Source organism: Bidens hawaiensis, unplaced genomic scaffold (genome assembly GCF_021521415.1).
Source record: "Bidens hawaiensis isolate Kalapana, Puna unplaced genomic scaffold, B.hawaiensis_p1.1 tig00028765_1, whole genome shotgun sequence".
In the NCBI taxonomy this organism is placed as follows: Eukaryota; Viridiplantae; Streptophyta; class Magnoliopsida; order Asterales; family Asteraceae; genus Bidens; species Bidens hawaiensis.
The window spans coordinates 34164-56323 of NW_027494712.1; the positions used below are offsets into that span (position 1 = coordinate 34164).

The 22160-nt window shown below is 33.9% G+C and overlaps 1 protein-coding gene across 1 annotated transcript; it reads left to right on the top strand.

Moving 5' to 3' along the window:
• The first annotated feature begins 18956 nt into the window (after nt 1-18956).
• LOC143577684 (polygalacturonase-like) lies at nt 18957-21383 on the top strand. The gene is made up of 5 exons (XM_077061448.1): nt 18957-19213; nt 19297-19522; nt 19609-19700; nt 20244-20759; nt 21128-21383. The coding sequence occupies exons 1-5, from the start codon at nt 19100-19102 to the stop codon at nt 21374-21376; spliced, it is 1197 nt and encodes a 398-aa protein (XP_076917563.1). The 5' UTR covers nt 18957-19099; the 3' UTR covers nt 21377-21383.
• The last annotated feature ends 777 nt before the right edge of the window (nt 21384-22160 follow it).

A 22160-nucleotide genomic window follows, 5' to 3' on the forward strand; every position in this document is an offset into this window, starting at 1 on the left:
TTTTTATTTTTTTTATCAATAAACGGCGATATATAAATTTCGTATTTTCGAGTTGTTAAAATAAAACCATCTTAAATATATATAAACTAAACCAAGGATGAGCTCGGTACCGATCTCGAAAATCACAAAATCTTGATACCGATAACGAAATATTCGTTTCGGTATCAGAAGGTTACCGGTATTGAAGGTAAAAATTCGAGAAATACCGGTACCGTATCGTACCGGTACCGGTAGCGTACCGATCCCGAACCGATTCGGTACCAACGGTACCAAATATGTACCGAATTTGCTCAACCCTAAACCAAACCTCTCTAAATTCTCTCAAATCACTATGTTGCTTTATTTGTAAGTGAAAACTTCTCATGCATTTAACCCGAATTCACGGGTATGGGTCTCACCAAAGTCAAAATAGCTATATATATAAACGAAACCTCCCTAAATTCTCTCAAGCCACCAGATTGCTTTATTTGGAAATGAAGGCTTCTCATGCATTTAATTCAAATTCATAGGTATGGGTCTCACCAAACCGAAATAGCTCTTAAACAGTTATAGCATCTCATTATATTAAAGGAAAATTGGAAATAAATAATCCCAATTTTTGTATATTGGCTGATAATAATCCTAATTTTAAAAATCACTATCAGCGGTTCCAACTTTCAACTATTTTTGTCTTAGTAGACCTCCGTTAAAAAAACTTAACGCCGTTAAGTTTTTTCCAAGTTTCAAACCGACGTTTTAGGGTTTTTAATCGAAAGAATGATACGAGTCGACCGATGTAAAACTTATCACGAAACATTGATCCAAGCGACAAAACAATGTTTCAATTCGGATGACTTATCTCGAAACGGTGATCCAAGCGACCAAAATATTTTCAATTCGAGTGTTTGAATTTCCAATTAACAAAAATCTTAAAAATTAATCTCATAAAATATTTGATATGAAAATCCTATAAAATAGGGATATACTAAAAATTAATATCCGATTATTTTTTTTAAAGATATTATTTATAAGTAAGAAACAATTTTATATTAAAAAAAAGCGGGTCATTGGTCTCACCGAACCCAAATAACTTTTAAACCGGGTTATAACATCTTATTTATTTGTGAAACCCTTTTATCATCAAATCTAAAGTATATTATTAACTTTTTTATAATAAATAAAATTATAATCCTAAAAAATCTACCTATTCTAATAAAAAAAATAACTGAGACGCATGCCACTTCAATATTCATTCCTAGCCTAAATTTCCCGCTCAAACTATTTTTTATTTTTAATGTAAACATATTTATGTCAATATAATCAAAATATGTCAATTCATTATTTAATCAAATAATTAATTACCTAAATTATAAGGTTAACAATACGCGAGTATTTAATTCAATATAATCAAAATATTTATATATTTAATGAAACCAGGTCTATATTTTTTTTTATTAAATCAACTTATATACACTTTTGAGTGTAAGAGACGAATGTGGTAAAATTTAATGAATGATATTTGTAAGTCTAAGATGATAGAGAAGAAAGTATTAATGAATAGCAATTTTATTCTCACATATTAATTCAACCTCCATGAATCTATGGAGTTTTCATCTATTTATTTCAAAACTTTAACACAAAAGCGTGTTATTCATATTAATTCTATATATGATACTCTCTTTTTGTGTCGTTCATAATGAAATATATTATCATCTGTAGTTAGAATTTGTACTCCATTAAAAATATAATTACAATTTACGAAATCATCAGGTGCATCTTTTACGTGATTATGAAGAAATTGCGTGAGAATACATCACATACTCGTATGAATATTACATTAGAAAATAATTTTAACTTATAAAACTATTTAATTTGATAAAATATAGATTTTTGAGAAAAAAAATCAAACATTTAATTTTTATAACTTAATTATAATTTTTTTAAGTATCTCGTGCATCACACGAGTTCTAAAGCCAGTATATAAATGTTAGAAACGAATAATATAAACAACCTCATAATACGGGGTATAAAATCTAGCTTTAAATATATAAAACAAAATTTTTAAAAGATCTTTAGTTTCTTCTCATCTTCCCTCAAGCCACCAGATTGCTTTATTTGTAAATGGAGGTTTCTCATGCATTTGTCCCGAATTCACGGGTATGAGTCTCACAAAACCAAGATAGCCCTTAAACGGGTTATAACATCTCATTAAATTAAAAATTATTCTCACCAAATATTTTATATGAAAATCATATAAAATAGGGATATACTAAAAACTAATATCAGATTTAAAAAAAAAAGATATTATTTATAATTAAAAAATAATTTTATAGTAAAAAAATAAGCGGGTCATTGGTCCTATCAAACCCAAATAACTTTTAAGCCATGTTACAACATCTTGTTTATTGTGAAATTATAACATCTTATTTATTTGTGAAACTCTTTCATCATCAAACCGTAACTATATTATTAACTTTCTTACAATAAGTAAAATTAAAATCCAAAAATATATATAAATATTATAAACGAATAATATAAAACAACCCCGTAACACGGGGGATAAAAACTAGTTTTTATCAATAAACCATCATTTATTAACTTCCATACAATAAACAAAATTAAAATTCAAAAAAATATATAAATAATAGAAACAAATAACATATAACAACCCCCGTAATACGGATGATAAAAACTAGTTTTTATTTTGTAAACCATCAATATTTTAACTTTATTTTGTAATCTATGCAGATATTTAGGATTCATTATTTTTAACTCTTTATGACTTATAACTAGGGATGAGCTCGGTATAGTACCGGTATCGAAAACCCCTATCCTGAAAATCGTAAAATTTTGGTACTGGTATCGATAGCGAAATGTTCGGTTTGGTATCGGTCCGGTACCGGTACTGGGACGGTAACGGTATTTAAGGTAAATTTCGGAAAATACCGGTACCATACCAGTCTAGAAAACTCAAAACTTTGGTACCGATTCGGTACCGACGGTACCAAATCGGTACCGATTTCGGCACCGGTACCCTTGGTTTTAAAAAGCGAGAGGCGAAGAAAAGCGACGGGGTTTAAAATAGAAGCGTGAAGCCCCAGGCGCAAAAGCGAGAGCTTTTCGTACTCGAGGCGAACACATTTATATAATTTTTATATATGTATATATCATGGGTTTTTAATATCTTGACTCATGATGTAGCTATATTTAAGCATTATATATTATTTTAATATATAAACTACCTACACATACGACCTAAAAAAGCATTTGTACAACATTTAGATGCTTAAAAACCACTTACGTACGAAAGGCGAGTGCCTCACCTTCGCTTTAGGTCGCTTTTTGCCTAAAAAGCTTGCCTCAGGCTTGCCTTTTGAACATTGCTAGCCTTGACTAGCCTAAAGCGAAGAGGCCTTCGCCTTAGGTCGCCTCTCACCTCGGCTCGCCTCAGGTGCACTTTTTTAAATCAAGCCGGTACCGGTACCAATCGGTACCAATCCCGATTTTGCTCATCCCTACTTATGAAATGTTTAAAAAAGTGTTTGAGATTAATTATTATATGAAAGGATAAGTTGATAAGTTAAACACTTGTAACTTATAACTTATTGCTATAAACAATAAAGGAGTAAAAATAAGGAATCCCAAACACCCCCTATATGTTATCAATGAAAAAGCTAATAAATTAGAAAAAAAAATAATACTTTCATAAGGAAATTTTAAACTCGGTAGAAATGATCAAATGTCAACGGTCAACACATAAGAGTTTAAATGATTTCTAAAATGGTGGTGGCAGTTTAAGAATGAAAGAGGTAAACGTTAGTGGAAGATTATATGGTCCATTCATCACTCGTCCCGGTTGTGATCTTGTATTCCGACTAGACTCTTTTGGGCGGGTCCACGTTGGCAAACTGGTAAACTTTCACTGGATCTTAAACTGACCGGTGTAGAGTTAAATCAGATTATTCGAAATGATGTGAAAATGTAGAGAACACATGGTTTTGGCTGGATTGTTGGTTAGATGTTTGGCTGCTGAAAGACCGATTTCCAAACCTCTTTTCAATCGAAAAGTCGAAGAGGTGCGTGGTGGCTGACCAATTATTCATGGTGGATGGGTTGATTTGTGGAAGATGGGATTGCAGTAGAAACCCAATGGGATCGGTTCTCATGGAGGAGTTTAGGGAGTTGTTAACCATGTCTCAACATGTCTTACTCGAGCCCGGTAAGGACAAAATATTCTAGTGTGGTGACCCCTCATGTGAGTTTTCGGTCTGCAATCTGAAAAGCATATTGGTGGAGAAAGAACTGATCAAGCCTATTTCTGTTTTTAAATGGAACAAATGGATTTTGAAAAAGCTGGGTTTATGGCTTGGCGAGCTGTGCCTAATAGACTCCGGCCTTTGAAGTTTGGCTAGGAGAACTGATTTAACACAAAGTGTACATCTTATTGCATCGAATTATCCTTATATTTTGGTTGAACTCCATGCAAATTAATTGTATTTGGTACTTATTTAAGTTATTTGTTAATTTGCAGGTCCGGGCGCCCGCCCGATGAAGATATGTTGAAAAGAGGGCGCTTCCAGGACAAATCCCACAAGTATGCAAACCTTGCATGGCCATGCGGATTTTGGCATGACCATGCCAACCCAGTTTGCATGCCATTGCAAGACAGTGCAGACCAGTTTTGACCCTGCACGTGTCACACCCCAACCTAAGGCGGAAATATCGGGGCGTGATCCGATTGCTCACAGCTCGAAGATACTATCATGAATATAAGTGACAATATCTAATTAATTATTTTATTCAAAGAATACACACAATATCCAAATACAACAAATCTATTCAACTAAATAAATATAACAAGTTTAAATTCATGTTTGTCTTCATTATAACCATAAGGTCTTTCTAAGTGTCCATACTTTAACTTCAAGCAACCTGCATATGCGTAGAAACAGAGTTTGTCAACAACGCATGTTGAGTGAGTTTACCACCAGTTTTTGACACCAAAATAATGTTAATATAATAAATAAGAGAAATAAGCAAAACGTAATAAATGCGGTAATGAAATCAAACCATGAGCAAATAAGTTGTCGATTAAACCATTGCCAAGCAAATCGGTCGCCGGTAAATCAACAATGAGCAAATAATAATAAGAACGTTGCAAGCGAATCGGGCGGTGGTCAATGAGAACCCTCCACAAGGGGATATGTCAAACGAATGCGCACAAACAAGTAAGCACATAATAAGTATATTTGATTAATCACACATAATTACACGTTTGCTATTTTTGATATATATATATATATATATATAATATGATATACGCATATGTCGCCAAAACATTGTAAAAATTAAGTAAAATAGGGGAATGATAAAACTCACCTTAGATTAAAGGTAAGTGATTAATAATTAAGATAAACGAACTGAAGATTAAGCGAGTCGTCCACTACACGTCGAACGAGGTAAATGATCAGAACCTGACACTTTGAGATATGATAGTATAAGTAAAAACGAACTTAATGCCGTTGGAATCAATCCAAACGGACGTCTAAACTCCGGTTATATTTAAGCGAGCTGGTACTGACCAGAATCCGAACAGCGAGTCGGAAGTCGGATTTTGGTCAGTAGCCTTAAAATTTCTTTACAAGAATAAAATTCTTCAGGACCGAACATTGAATCTGACCAGAAGTATGAGAAAACGTTAAGTCAAACTAGTTGACTATTTTAACCTTTAACGAGTTTTAAACGATTTGACTGGTCAATACCCTTCAACCACCGAAATTAATTGAAGGTTATTGACTAGGGAATATATATGAACGATTCCTATGTTTACAACTTACTCGGAGAGTGAAAAGATCAAAAGAAACGAAGAGTCAAAGATCCAAAAGCAAGCAAAGTTAACCGAAAGAACTTGTATCTTCAACAAATAAGCAAAAACCGAAGGATTTATGAGGAGCAGAGGAAAGTGATGGCTAGGGTTGTTTATTTAGGGTTTAGGGATATAACACCCCGGCTAAAGCGGAAGCCTGAGTGTGACGTACAGATTGCTCAAACACGCGGACACTATTAGGTGACCATAATAACATTATTTCATTTAAATCATCATGTAACACAAGTTTATCAAATAATACAAGTTGTAAACAAATAAATAAACAAAACAATAAGTTATTCTTTGTATAAGCATACTATGTGTCTTCTAACCTTCATCCTCGTATCTCTATACCTGTAGCATATGTATAAAATAAGTCAGCTATGAACATAGCTGGTGAGAATCCCACAATTTGATATAATACGTAAAAATCATACAATTCCATGAAACTTGTGAAATGAGCACATAAGGGTTCTTTACACTCGATACAATGGACCTGAGTGTAAAGAACAAATGAAGGTCCTTTCCAGTTGGGGCTACCATCGTACTCGGATATGAGGTCCTTTTTCCACTCGATACAAATGGACTTGAGTGCAAAGGGGGGCGTATGATCATACTTATTGAGGCCACCACTTGAAATCCATGTATAAAACAAATAAGCAAGTAAGCACACAAGTCCATGATATGAATTGTAGTTTGTAAGAAAAACTATAAATCTTGAAATTTGATAGGATACATATACTACCCCCAAAGACTTGAAAACGTTTAAAAAGGGGGTGTGAAAAACTCACCTCGAAATTGAAGACAAACTTGTAATATAAAAAGCAAAAGCGCGTTAACGAAATCAAAGCACTCGAACTTCACGAACTATAATTGAAAGCAAAACAAAAATCTAACTAACGATATTGCATAGTTAATTTAATAATTTATTTAAAAGGGAGATTATAAAATTTATGATATTATAAAATTTAACGGATTTTAACGATCTATACTGTTTAATATTAATAATCTAATATTAATATGAAGCACGAATTTTAAATAGGAATTTTATCTTGCAAAGTAATTATGTTAACGAAATTAAAGTTAAAGATTTATAAAGCTAGCGGTTTTAAAGTCAACGAAATAAAAGCTAGCGAATTTAAGTTAAACGAATTAAAGCAAAATGATTTCAAGTTAACATATTAAAGTTTAACGACGAATTAATATTAACGGATTAAAACTTTATAATCTAATTTTAACAGTGTAATAAAGTCAATAGAGTAACGAAAAAATATTAATTTATTTAATGGTTTAACGAGTTTGATAGTTGGGTTTTAGTTGAAAATAATAATTTATATTTTATAAAAAATTTATTTGAGTTAGAAATGACTCTAGTTAAATTATTATGATTTTTAATTTATTTATTGAATTGATATTATTTTAAGAAAAAAAATGAAAGTTTTATGCAATGACGAACCCTAGTTTATAGGTTGACAATACAAGGACTTAAGCACTATGCCACTTAATCAGTTTGTTTATAAAACATATATGAAAATATATAAATAAAGGTTCATGATCATCTTCTTCACCACAAACCCTAGGTTTTGATTCTCTTAATCCGTTCCTTGATTGATGAAATTAGCTTAGGGGTTTTATTTGTCGGATTTTAATGAATCAAAACAACATAAAAGTTACCTGGAATTGCCCTTATGTTGCCGGAAAAGAAACTCGCCGGAAAACCTTAATCGAACAGTTTTAGAGAGGTTTGAGAGAGATTTGAAGAGTATGAGCGAGTTGAGGAGGATGAGTGTTGTCCTATTTATAGCCTAATTGTAACGAGATGGTCATAAGGGTGGTTAATCTGACGAGCAAGGAATCCGGCGGATTTCACGGGTTTAAATTGGACGTTGTAACGTGTTATTATCGTAGACTAGGATTTCCGTTATGATCAAATGGTTATTGCGATTCTTAATTGGGTTTAATTTACGCGTTTAAGTGATTAATTGTATAGTCGGAACTTTGGTTAAGGTCGCCGGAATCCTACTCGTCGGAAAACCGTGATAGGGGTGGGGACGATGGGTTGGGAAATTATATCCAGATTATTACTTGAGCTTAATCGTGTTATGATGTCACCGGAAAAAGAACATGCATCGCCGGACGGAAATGGTTCGTTGGATTCCAGTTAGCCGGAAAAACCCGCCGTCACCGGCGCCTGATGTCGGAAAACGGGCCTACGGGGGTGGGCTGGGTTTCCTGATTAAAATATAATAATTTAAGAAAATTTACAGATTTGGTCCCTGAACTTTCATGATACATCAAAACATAAAGTAAATTTTAATTATAGTTTTGGTCCCTCATATTTTATAAATCTTTCAAAGTTATTTTAAAATAAAATAAATTATAAGTCACCACTTGGTCCTTGTACTATGATATATCTTAATAATGGAAGTTACAGATCTTGAATATTTTCCGTATTTTACCCGAATAGCTTGTGAACTGTTTAAACATAAAAACCCCATAATCCCAAGGTTTTGTTAATTGAATAAAACGAATAGAAAACGAAAGAATGATAAATCTAAATAGTCGGGAATGATGTACGATGAACAAGAATAGTTGAAACGATGCAACAAGTCGGTCTAACGAATATGAGTACAAAGTCAAATAACAATTAACGAAAATCGTATAAATACACGAAACGAACTTGAGGATATAAATATTTATATATATCTATTTATAAACAAAACCGAAAAATTCGATACGGATCGAGTTTTCGGGTTTGAAAAGTAACGAATATTACAAGGGATGATTATGGCAGAAGAATATGATGTTGTTTATATAATATATGCAAAAACGAACTATGTTTAGTACATTTACTCGTTTAGGAAACCTAATCTAGTTTTAATGATCAAACAATGTTATAAGCTGTAGATTTCGTTCTTGATCAAGGGTTTATGTATATGTACATGTATTTTAGTTATATTAGTTTTCTTGGGGCTTAATTCACTCGATTATGTCTTAAAATAAGCGATTTTTGGCAAAAAACGAACTAGGAAACGAAATCGAACTAACAAACTGTGCAGGTCACTCACGGCGCTGCGCGGTGGTGGGGGAGTGGCTCACCACGCAGCGCTTCGGCAACCCTATGGGTGAGGTTTCATTTTTTACATATTTAGTCCCTGTAGTTTGATATTTGGTCCATTATTGAACTTTTTATGTTTTAAATAAGAATTTAGACATTATATAAAGTATGAAGGGATAAATTTAACATTAGAAACTTAAATATATTATTTTTGTTTAATAGTGAAGATCTTAATTATTCCCGGGTCGGGTTAAACGTAAACGAATACGGTTTGAAAATTCCGAAATGTTACAGTCTCCCCTACTTTAGGGAATTTCGTCCCGAAATTAAGGAAAACCAAAACATCATCGTTTTGAAAACACTTTAAACTTTTAACGAAAATATCGTAACATAGAACTTCTAATAACCGAAGCAACGCTTCAAATGACAATCCGACAAGGGCACTTATATATAGGATGTACCGGCGACGTATCCAACATGTCATTATCATCTCATCATTCGTACCGTTACCCAAGCTACTTAGGTTCTAAATTATGTCACATAATTGTACGTATTATGATTCCCATGTGAGGACTTGAATAATCATGTTCCGGACCATAATTACTCTTATCGTCGGATGGTCTGCATAACTCATTTCATCATGTGGGTTATAACACATTTAAAATCATCATTTTGAAAGAAACAAACGTTTTGATAACTTTGAATATAAATTCAAGAGATACTTATTAAATGTTCGGATTTGATTAATAAAACCATATGATTTCTATTATATCTTTTGATTAGGAACGCTTACAAATTTTGGAGATTGAAATGGATTTCTTGAAGTAGACGTTTGAAATGAATTATGATGATCGAGAATAAGCTAAAAGTAGAATATGAAGCTAACCATGATAGATAAAGGAACTTGATTCATGAGATGATATGCGCAAAAGTTTAATTTATAACAATTCTTAAGATAGTTAATAACATGTGAATTTGTAAAGATCGTATTCATTAGGAAGAAATTCTTAAGATCGAGAGTATAAATTTAAACGAGGATTTTGGTGAGTCGAGTTTAGTTAGTTGAGAACTTATGAGATTCAAAGAGAAGTTACTATGAAGTTTATAGCTTTTCAAGTTTGTGATTTTGAGATGAGATTAATTCGATTAAGATATTCTAAAATATTATAATAGTTAGTAATTTAAATAATAATGATAATGCGAAAATGTACGTATTCATTTAAATCGTTAATAGATTAAATTGGGAAATGGATATTCCCGAACCACCAAGATAATCCTATTCCAATTAAATCTTTAAAATTAGATAAAATATAAAGTGAGTAGTTGAAGATATTAAATTAGATTAAATTGGAAATTTTTGGATTTTTTTTCACAAAATTGTTATAAATATTAGGAAATATATAAGTTGAATTATTGATAATAGAAATTTAAGTAAATAACAAATAAGATAAACGCGAAGCTAGAAATGCATGAACCACCATGACTATTCTAACACTACGAATTTATCATTTAAAACGTTCAAAATTTTCAAGGTGTATTAAAATCAAAGTGGGGAGTTGAAATATTTATGAACCAACTTTCAGTTTCAACTAAATAACGATCTTAAGCAATAAATAAAGTGTGTGATGGGTTTTAATGAAGATTAAACCAAAAAGTCAATTTTTAATGGCAAAAATTTAATTAATGGAAGTTTTAATTTAATAATGAAAATTAAATTTTAATAATAAAGACTTGTAAAATGGGAAATAAATTGTGAAAACTAACATGAGGTTGAGGAAAGACAAGTAGTAATAAAATATTTTATAGTTAAAATTGAGGGTACGGATTTAAGTACACTTGGTAGTTTATAGTTTGAGGATATAAATGAGAGTAGATAATTTAATTAACATTATAACAGATATAAGTTATTATAAGATTTATTGTTCGAGGTATTTTAATTTTGTCGAGGTTGGCGGTTGGTCGGCTAATAGCATACAACAGCAACTCCTTGGTGCTTCTAGTAGTCGTATGGTGATCGTGAGAAGCAGATGAACGACATTGATTTATGATGATGGATTCTTAGGGAAAACATTCTATGAGGGCAAAGATGAAACTTTACGAGATGATAGGTAAGATGTGTGGATAAGCTGATGTGGGATAATAGAGAAGTGTACTTAAATAGAATTGTGCAAGTGATGACTCGAGGACGAGTCGGTATTTAAAATAATGAGAATAATTTTTGGAGATATTTAATTTAGCAACTAATGTTTTGTAAAAACTTCAAAAGTAAAATGTTATTGGGTTGGGCTTTTCATGGGCTTCTCATGGTAGCTCAAGAACCCAATTTAAATAACGAAACATGCTCAATGAGTTGGCCTCTCATGAGCTTTCCATGGCAATTTGAATGGCCCAACCAAATAAAACAACATAAAGTTTGTGAATTGGCCTCCCATGAGCGTTCCATGGCATTTTGATGGCCCAATTCAAATAACGTATAATAAATAATTGAGTTGTTCAGCCCATGAGCGTGTACATGGTATTTAACTGACCCAACTAATTAACGGATTATCGAATCAATGGAGTTGTTCGGACCATGAGCGTTACATGGCATTTAACCGACCCAACTAAATACCGAATCAACGAATCAAATATAAGTAGTTGGTGTATCTCGGGAACCACCTCGGACGATACGTTCCAACCCAAAAATCAAATCGAAAATGGTTTAACAAATGGATAGCTGGAGTGCCCATGGATTTCCATTGATTTTTCATCCAACTAAGAATTTAAAATAATTTAAAACCACAATTTGAAAGTATAACCGTTTAGCCGGTTATGTTTGCCACACAACCGTTTAGCTGATTATGGGTACCACTTAAAGTTACGGTTGTACATTTGTCATACCCCATGCTTCAAGGTGAAGGAGCAAAACAAAACACCAGAATTCTTAAGAAATTTTCCATAATAAAAAGCAATCTACCAATCATAAGAGAATTTAAAAATATTTTGAAATTGAGGCGTAACCTCAGAATTCATGTGTGTGCACAATAATTAAATAAAATACAATACAATAAAATAATTAATCTAAAAAGCTGCAAACAATTAAATAGCACATAAGGCATTCAAATAAGCACGTACAGGATCCTAAGCATATTAGGACAATTTCTAACGACCTATCTTATTACCTTCGGCTCTGATACCAATCTGTCACACCCCAACCTAAGGCGGAAATGCCGGGACGTGATCCGATTGCTCACAACTCGAAGATACTATTATAAATATAAGTGACAATATCTAATTAATTATTTTATTCAAAGAATACACACAGTATCCAAATACAACAAATCTATTCAAGTAAATATATATAACAAGTTTAAATCCATGTTTTTCTTCATTATAACCCTAAGGTCTTTCTAAGTGTCCATACTAGAACTTCAAGCAACCTGCATATGCGTAGAAAACAGAGTTTGTCAACAATACATGTTGAGTGAATTTACCACCAGTTTTTGACACCAAAATAATGTTAATATAATAAATAAGAGAAATAAGCAAAACGTAATAAATGCGGTAATTAAATCAAACCATGAGCAAATAAGTTGTCGATTAAACCATTGCCAAGCAAATCGGGCGTCGGTAAATCAACCATGAGCAAATAATAATAAGAACGTTGCAAGCGAATCGGGAGGTGGTCAATGAGAACCCTCCACAAGGGGATATGTCAAACGAATGCACATAAACAAGTAAGCACGTAACAAGTATATTTGATTAATCACACACAATTACACGTTTGCTATTTTTGATATATATATATATATATATATATATATATATATATATATAATATGATATACGTATATGTCCCCAAAACGTTGTGAAAATTAAGTAAAATAGGGGAATGATAAAACTCACCTTAGATTAAAGACAAGTGATTAATAATTAAGATAAACGAACTAAAGATTAAGCGAATCGTCCACTACGCGTCGAACGAGGTAAATGATCAGAACCTGAAATTTTGAGATATGATAATATAAGTAAAAACAAACTTAATGCCGCTGGACAATCCAAACGGACGTCTAGAACTCCGGTTATGCTAAATTTAAGATTTAAGCGAGCTGGTACTGACCAGAATCCGAACAGCGAGTTGGAAGTCGGATTTTGGGCAGTAACCTTAAATTTTATTTACAAGAATAAAAGTTTTCTGGACCGAACGTTGAATCTGGCCAAAAGTATGAGAAAATGTTAAGTCAAACTAGTTGACTATTTTGCCCTTTAACGAGTTTTTAACGATTTGACCAGTCAATACCCTTCAACCACCGAAATTGATTGAAGGTTGTTGACTAGGGAATATATATGAACGATTCCTATGTTTACAACTTACCCGGAAAGTGAAAAGATCAAGAGAAACGAAGAGTCAAAGATTCTAAAGCAAGCAAAGTCAAGTGAACGAACTTGTATCTTCAACAAATAAGCAAAAACCGAAGGATTTATGAGGAGCAGAGGAAAGTGACGGCTAGGGTTGTTTATTTAGGGATTAGGGATGATTATGGCAGAAGAATATGATGTTGTTTATATCATACATGCAGAAACGAACTATATTTAGTATATTTACTCGTTTAGGAAACCGAATCTAGTTCTAATGATCAAATCAATGTTATAAACTGTAGATTTCGTTCTTGATCAAGGGTTTATATATATAGATTTGTATTTTAGTTATATTAGTTTTCTTGGGGCTTAATTCACTCGATTATGTCCTAAAATAAGCGATTTCGGGTAAAAAACGAACTTGGAAACGAAATCGAACTAACAAACTGTGCAGGTCATTCACTGCGCTGCGCGGTGGTGGGGGAGTGGCTCACCACGCAGCTCGTCGGCAACCCTATGGGTGAGGTTTCATTTTTTACATATTTAGTCCCTGTAGTTTGATAATTGGTCCATTATTAAACTTTTTATGTTTTAAATAAGGATTTAGACATTATATAAAGTATGAGGGGTATAAATTGAACATTAGAAACTTAAATATATTATTTTTGTTTAATAATGAAGATCTTAATTATTCCCGGGTTGGGTTAAACGTAAACGAATACGGTTTGAAAATCCGAAATGTTACAGCACGACCATGCCACTTTTGGCATGACCATGCCGTCCGAGTCACACGACCATGCCACCTTTTGGCATGACCGTGCCAAATCAGAGAAAACTGCAAAATTGGTCGGGAGAAAGCAAGATATTGACTTACTATATCTGGGCACGACCATGCACTTTTTGGCACGACCGTGCCAATTGACCAGACAGCTTATAAGCCTTCAATTCTCTTCATTTTTGGTATGGATTCTTGGGGATTTTCTCTCAACCAAGTGTAGCATTTTTAATGGATTCTTGGAGGCTTCCACCAACATAAGATTCATCATTCAATCCTTCAATTGTTGCTTGATTTTGGTTTGCATTTCTATGTTTAAGAGCATGTTTTGTACGCTTATTTCTAGATTGATTGTAGTTGTATTAAGCCTTATAGGCTAAAAACTTTTACTATCTAGACATTGTTGAAACTTTTTACTATTGTGATTGTTATCTATGTATGGTTATGGTAATTTGGTTTTCTTTCAAGGAAATGTTGAAGTTATGAGTTGATATTGATGGTGTTCATGCTTGTTAGAATTTCATACCTTGTTAGTCTTACAAATGTTTAGGCATTCATGTTGGAAAACTATGTTTTAGATGTTTGTTTGTAAACTTTGAATGTTCATGTTTTCTTTGTTTACATTGCTAAGTTAGGAATGACTAGTAAAGATTAGTTTGGTTATAATATTATTGATGAGCATGAAACCCTACACTTGATATTGGAAAATTGATGAGTGTTGCTATGATTCTTGACTTGGTAATTCACGAGTTTAGCTAATTTAGTGTAATCTTAGGTGGTTAGAATGTTGTTCATGCTAGCTTTCCTTTGATTATGAAACTTTGTTGTTTTGATAAACAAGTTAGTCTATGTTTAATTCTTGATTGAAAACCTATCATGATGATTATTTGTTAGCATTAGGTTGCTTGATTGTAATATAGTATTTATGCTTAGATTCATGATGTTTACCATATCATTGCTATATTATTACATTGGTAGAGTGGATGCATGTCTAGTTAGTTTTGTTGGATTGATCGTTTCTTGCATTTTTACTTGCTTTATTTTTATTGTATGCTAGTTTAATTAGTTAAAAATTCAAATTAAGATTTCTTTGTTCGGTTAGTCATTTACAAAGATTTAGTACTAGAAAATTACCGTATCCATGGATTGACACTCGATTCTTGCCGACACTTTATTACAAACGATAGGTACACTTGCCTTTCGTGTGTGGTTTAGTTGTAGGTGAAAACCTATTTTTAAAACCCGATTTGTGTGGAACCTTTATCCATATATATATATATTCACACACGTCAAGCACAGTTCCGGTAAGTTCAAGAGAGTGTCCGATTTGTGGTAGGGAGGAGGAATCAGCTAATCATATTCTGTAAGGCCCCGAACCCGGTAGCCCTACTTTAGCGTCGGATTTACTCATAAACACAGTCCTTCAAATCAGAGTTTATTAAAACTTTTCGCGGAATATAAAACATCAATCACTTGTTACCAAACATTAAATCTTTTCTTTGATACCATAACACAAAACTTTATATTTAAAACATCTTTACTTCTTTCTTCAGATGCCAGCCGTTCAATCCATGCCGCGTGTCATCCTCATGCTAACTCTATAATCAGCTCACCTGCGTGCATACTAAAAGTCAGCTACGCTGAGTGAGTTCTAGTTAATCAGGCAACATACAATTTTATTCTCATATATTTCTTAACGTATCCGAAGACACATATTTCTACCTTAACCTCGTATAAATATCCATAGGAGGATCATCACGTAATATCTATTAAAAGAACCTTTACCATTACCATACTATATAGAATTTCCATAGGAGGAACACTCTGTATACTTTCCGTAGAAGGAACACTTTACTATCCATAGAAGGAACCCTATACTTTCCATAGAAGGAACCCTATACTTTCCATAAAAGGAACACTATACTTTCCATAGAAGGAACACTATACTTTCCATAGAAGGAACCCTATACTTTCCATAGAAGGAACCCTGTACTTTCCATAGAAGGAACACTATACTTTCCATGTAAGGAACTCTATATATATCCATGTAAGGAGCTAGTCACTTCCCTCGACGATACGTGCAATATCCGAAGATCGTTCACGTACCGGCAAGCAATCATTCATCTATTTCACATTATCCATATAAGGCATACACATAAAATTTATATCCTTTCGTTCATACTTTCTTACTTTCTTTAGTATTATCTTACTTTCATATCTTACGTTATAAAGAGCATTACGCCCTACATTCCTCGAGTATTACTAGGGCTCGGTACCCTCTTCGTAACCATACAACCATACGTTATCATTTCTTTCTTCTATTATCTCTATCATGTTCATTCACATAAACATACATAACATACTTACCTTGTACATAGCGTTACAACCTGACAGTACGTGCAATATCCGAAGATCGTTCACGTACCATCAAGCAATCATTCACACATATCATATCATTCACATAAGGCATACACTTATCTCTTAGGATAAGCGTATTAACAAACATATTGAGTATGCACACAGCCCCGAAAACGTAACACATAAATGGGGCTAGAAACTCACCTGAACTCTGCTTCTTTTTTCTGATAGCTGTAAATCCCTTCTTTAACTGAGCTCGGCTGACTGAACAAGTTACACGTATCAATTAACTATCACTTCTCATAATGTATTTCTATCTTTATATGACCCACAACGAACGGGGGTCCGGGGGCAGCGCCCCTGGCAGCGGGGTCTAGGGGCGGCAGCCCCTAGCAGGGTCCAAGGGGCAGAGCCCCTGGCTGGGGTCGAGCTGCCAGGTCAGCTTGGAAAAATTTTATTTCCATTAACTGTCTTAACACATTTTCCATTAGGTTTTTAATTTATTTTCTAAACGAACTCCACTATCGGCGAAGTTAAACCTCGGGCGAACTTGGCTTCAGGCGAAGTTAAACCTTAGGCGAACTTGGCTTCAGGCGAAGTTAAACCTTAGGCGAACTTGGCTTCAGGCGAAGTTATCCTTAGGCGAACTTGGCTTCAGGCGAAGTTATCCTTAGGCGAACTTGGCCGTAGGCGAAGTTATCCTTAGGCGAAGTTACGCTTGAAGGCGAAGTTACGCTTGAAGGCGAAGTTCATCAGGCGAACTTAATCTTGCAGGCGAAGTTATCGCGCTGCAGATCTGTTTGCCCATAAATCCTTCGTTTCTTAGCCAAATAACTCGATTTTGGTACCCACGGAATCGTATGATCGGCGCCTACAAATCCCAACCATCAAATCGGCCTAAAATCGACGTTTTAGGGGTCCGATTTGGGCAGTTTGGGTTTCGGGTCCGGTCAACCCATCCAATCCTAACCATTTTCAGTAATATTAGCTTTGTTGGATTTGTTCTTACCTTACCAACTCAGATCTATCAACAAAATCTCGGGTCTCGGCTTCGAATCTTGATCGGTTAGAATGTGTGTGTTTGTGTGTGTGGAGTGATAGATGTAAAATGAAGATATTTTTGGGATTTTGGGGGTATTTATATCCCTGAAATCCCATTCTTATTTAACCCAACACTAGCCCGACCCATACCAAACCATATTCTATTATTTATTTCCTAATAACCCGGGTAAACTTTCTCTCTAATATTAAGTAATATAATTAATATTACTTGGAAATTTCGGGATGTTACATATTCTCTTTTTGTGTGAAGAAGCTCAAGCGGTGTGGTGCTTGATTTCCTAATAGTGCAAGGTACCCTCGATTTATGCATTTAGTGTTCAAGATTTGGTGGAGCTTCATAGGTACATGTCGACTCCAAAGGATAAAACTAAAGTTTTTCACACGATCTGCCTATTTACAACGTGATGTGTCTTTGGAAGAAATGAAACGATCTAGTCCACAATGAGACCCTAGTTCATATTCAAAGCCTATTCGAAGAGATTAAATTTCTAAGTTACCTTTGGATAAAGTATAGATCCAAAAAAGAGGATTAACTTATGTGGATGTAGGTTTTGGCTGTAATTCGTTGTTATTGCCGTATGGTTTTGCTTTTGGTAATGATGCTTAGTTTGCATTTTCTTTCTTTGCCTCTATTTTTTTGGCGGTTGTATTTAGCGGTTCTAGCATCTTGCTAGTTCTAATAAAGTTTTGTTGGTTGCTCAAAAAAAAAAAAAAGAGCATATGAGTATTCTTGGCAAGTTCTCTATCTCTATAATTACACAAAAAACCAACATTTTTTCTCTCTTCTTTTCAATTAAATACTATTTTTTATACATTTATCATTAACTTTTTTTCTCTACTTCAGTTACAACCACTTTCAAAAATGTGATTAATCGAGCTGGTACAATACCACCATTATATATTGTCATATATTCGATTTGTGTTTTTCATTTTTACTTATTTTCAGTTTCGGTATTTTTCGTTTCCATGCTAGCAGATGCGGAACCAATGCTTTAGCATGGGGGCCACCTGCACCCTTGGATTTTATTATTTTAAGTGTTTGTATGTTAAAATTTCAACCGCATCCCAAGAAAATTGACACTGACCCCATGGGTTTTTGAAACTGACCCGAGAAAAGAAATCTTAGAGTAAGCCTGTGCGTACTAGTATCGATCTATCCCTATCTCCGTGGTTGATCTCATTTTCTGAGTTTATTCGGATTTTATGTTTACATGTAAATATGCACCACACCTTTTGTGTAAACAGGATAGCATATTGGTTTGTCGATGCATCGAGCAAGGAAACTTTCTGCTTTTGTTAGAATAACTATTCTATATAAATTTCATTTTATAGGTTTCAACAAAATGCTTCGAAACCGTAAATTTTGATTTATATAATTAAAAATATATACTGAATACTTAACAAACCACATAAATAAATCAAAATCTAAACTCATTTGTAATATTACATACGCTGAATATGTGGTCAAAGCCTTTTCTTACGCGCCATATCTTTTCATTCCTCTAAAACCACAACATCCGGTGAAACCACACAAAAACACCAAGAAATATGGTGTTTCATACAATTTTTGTTCTAATTTTAGACTATCTTCAGCCTCATAAATATCCGCAAACATATTCTTGCAGATCTAACATTTCAATTCAAAGCCAAAAATCTAGACACAATGGAATTCAAATCATGTCTGGTTTTTACCATTTTCATGTTCATAGCCATCGCGCAGGCTGAAGTTTTCGACATCACAAAATTCGGTGCTAAGGCTGATGCTGAGATCAGTAAGGTAAATAATCAATCAATACCGTGCATACATGCATGTTTTTTGCAAATTTATCAAATTCTTTAAAAATATATGTTAATGTCTAGGCTCTGGCTGATGCCTGGGCTAAAGCATGTTCCGCACCACAAGCGAGCCAACTGCTTATTCCAAAAGGTCGATATTTGTTGAACATGGTAGAGTTTAATGGACCATGTAAATCTCCGGTGGAGGTTAAAATCGACGGAACTTTGATAGGACCAGAAGATCCGGTGACCATTCCAAAAGGATCCCAATGGATCACATTTAGCTATATCACTGCCATGAAAATAATAGGTACAAAAGTATGTCAATTTAGAGATATCTATAAAAAAATAATTTATGCCATTTATTGGCTTGACATTGTTCATATGTTGTTTCAGGTTCGGGCACGTTAGACGGTATTGGAGGAGCCATGTCTTGGTCAACAGACGATCCAAAAACAACTGTTGAAAAAGGCTCACCCCTTCAATATGTATGCATGTCTTTCCTTTATTTTTTGTATGTGTATGATTATTATTTGATAGTCACATTTTATGTTATATATTACTTTGCTGTTGACATAAAAAAAATAATAATAATAAAAATTGGAGCTTTGGGTTTTACTGGGAGGAATTTAATCTTTATCCCTTGGGATAGAGTAATTAAGATGTCTCCTCGTCACATGCTCTCGAGACCTTAACAACAACTTTGCTATGAACGTGATCTTTATAAGTTAACAACCAATATTAGAGTTTGGATAAGCCATTTTTAGCCTAAAAAAAAAAAAAAGACCACATCATAAAGGTTTTAGCATTGTACCTTTTATACACAAAAAAAAATACTATTTTTTGGTTAATAATAGAAAGGTGGTTAATCATAAACCATAAAGGTTTTACCATTCTACTTTTTATATACAATGTTTTTGTTTAATTTCTTATCGGATGGGTTTGAGAGCTTTTGAAGGATGTTTAGACACGTTTTTTTAGTTTAGTTGTTTTTGGGTTAATTTGTTATTGTGGATGTTAAACTGATGCAGAATCTTAACTTTAACTTCATCAAAGATTCTTACATTACCGGAATAACTTCTAAGAACAGCAAGAATATCCACATGAATCTGGTGCAATGTACCAATGTTACTATCCAAGATTTTAAAGCAAGCGCGCCCGGATCAAGCCCAAACACCATTGGAATCCATGTTGTATGGTCGAAAAACATCAATATCAAGAACTGCGTGATAGGCACCGGTGACGATTGTGTCTCAATTGGCGATGGAAACGATCACGTAATCGTGGAGGGAGTGAAATGTGGTCCGGGCAAGGGCATTAGCATTGGAGGTTTGGGTAGAAACACTGGTGAGAAACCAGTGACGGGAATTACCGTGAAAAACTGCTCGTTTTCGTCCACGCTTAACGGTGTTTGGATTAAAACATGGCCTCATTCACATCCTGGAGACGCAGGAGATATTCATTTTGAAGATCTTACCATGGAAAAGGTTGACAACCCTGTTTTCATCCAACAAGATTATTGCCCCCATATCGAATGCAAAAAAGATGTAAGTATATGTTGCATGCATGCAGACACCATATATTTTATTAGGGGTCAGTTATACACACCTCCTAACATCTAATCTTATAGTGTTTCAAACGGCCCCTAGGGTAGATCGGACGAGGGTTTTGATAAAAAAAAATTTCAAATTTTGACCGTCTATGGTCAGAACAGAAGACTTCAGGAGTTCTGACCAGTGACCAATATTTTTAAAGTTCTTTATTTGTCAAAACAGTTGCTTGAGTGTTTTGTGGACGATCGTTTAATGGTGTGAAATCAGATGTGGTGTTGTAGCAACAGCATAACCCTTTTTATTAATTATTAATGCATCTGATTGGCTTTGTTTCTTAACTGTTTGAATGGCCATGCATGCAGAGTCCATCAAATGTTAAGATTCATAATGTTATCATCAAGAATGTTAAGGGGACTTCGAACTCACCGGAAGTTGTGAAGCTGAGATGCAGCAAGGCGACTAAGGGATGTGAGAAAGTGGAGATTTCTAATATTAATTTGAAGTATGATGGTCCTGCAGGCAAAGCAATTCAAGAATGCCAGCACGTGAAGCCAATTTATTCCGGACAACTTGTTCCTCCAGGTTGTGCAAAGTCTTTTGAAGATAACTGATCAAAGTTGAAGGTAGCAGTTTGAAGTGACCGTTTAGAATAAGAATGGATAAATAATAGGCTAGTTTGTTGCAAAATAAACGTTTCTCTTTTGCGTTTAGTTTAATTTCCGGTTGCTTGCTTGCCTACCTATTTAAAGGCTCTTATTATTCAATAATACATGCATTTTTATAAAGTCAGTTTATACTTATTGGAATTAATCATAAGGAACTTAGGTTAGTATATGTTTTATAGGAAACATTATAATTATGTATTTAACTTAGGGGTGTTTATGTAATTATGTAATAAGGGTCTAATTCTCAGTTATGGTTAAGTGGTTATTAGTGGTGTTAATATTATTGTTTTAGTTGAAGCGATGCGTCATTTTAATTCACACCACTTCATAGTGTTTAAATAGGGTGTCGCGAACTAGAATACTAGTAGGCCATTTGTGTACTAATGTAATATGTTCAATCGTTAATCTAAGTCCATTCTGCTTGTTCTTATTCTCGGTCATATCATTTGGCATGTAAAGTGTATATTTGGTGCCTTTTGATTTACCTGCAGGTGGTATCAGAGCCCAGGGTTCAAATTATCGATCACTGTTATTCAAGAAGCAAGTTAAGGAATCTAAATCGGCTTTCACGAGAAACCTATGGAGAAAGTTGTTCATCGCAACGATAACCCCACTTCAAATTTGATTCAATAAGAATCAAATAGGCAGATCAAGAAGGAAATTGGAAGATGAGACCAAACATGATCTCGGTTGAATGGGTGTGGGAAGATGGACAATGTTGTTAACCGTA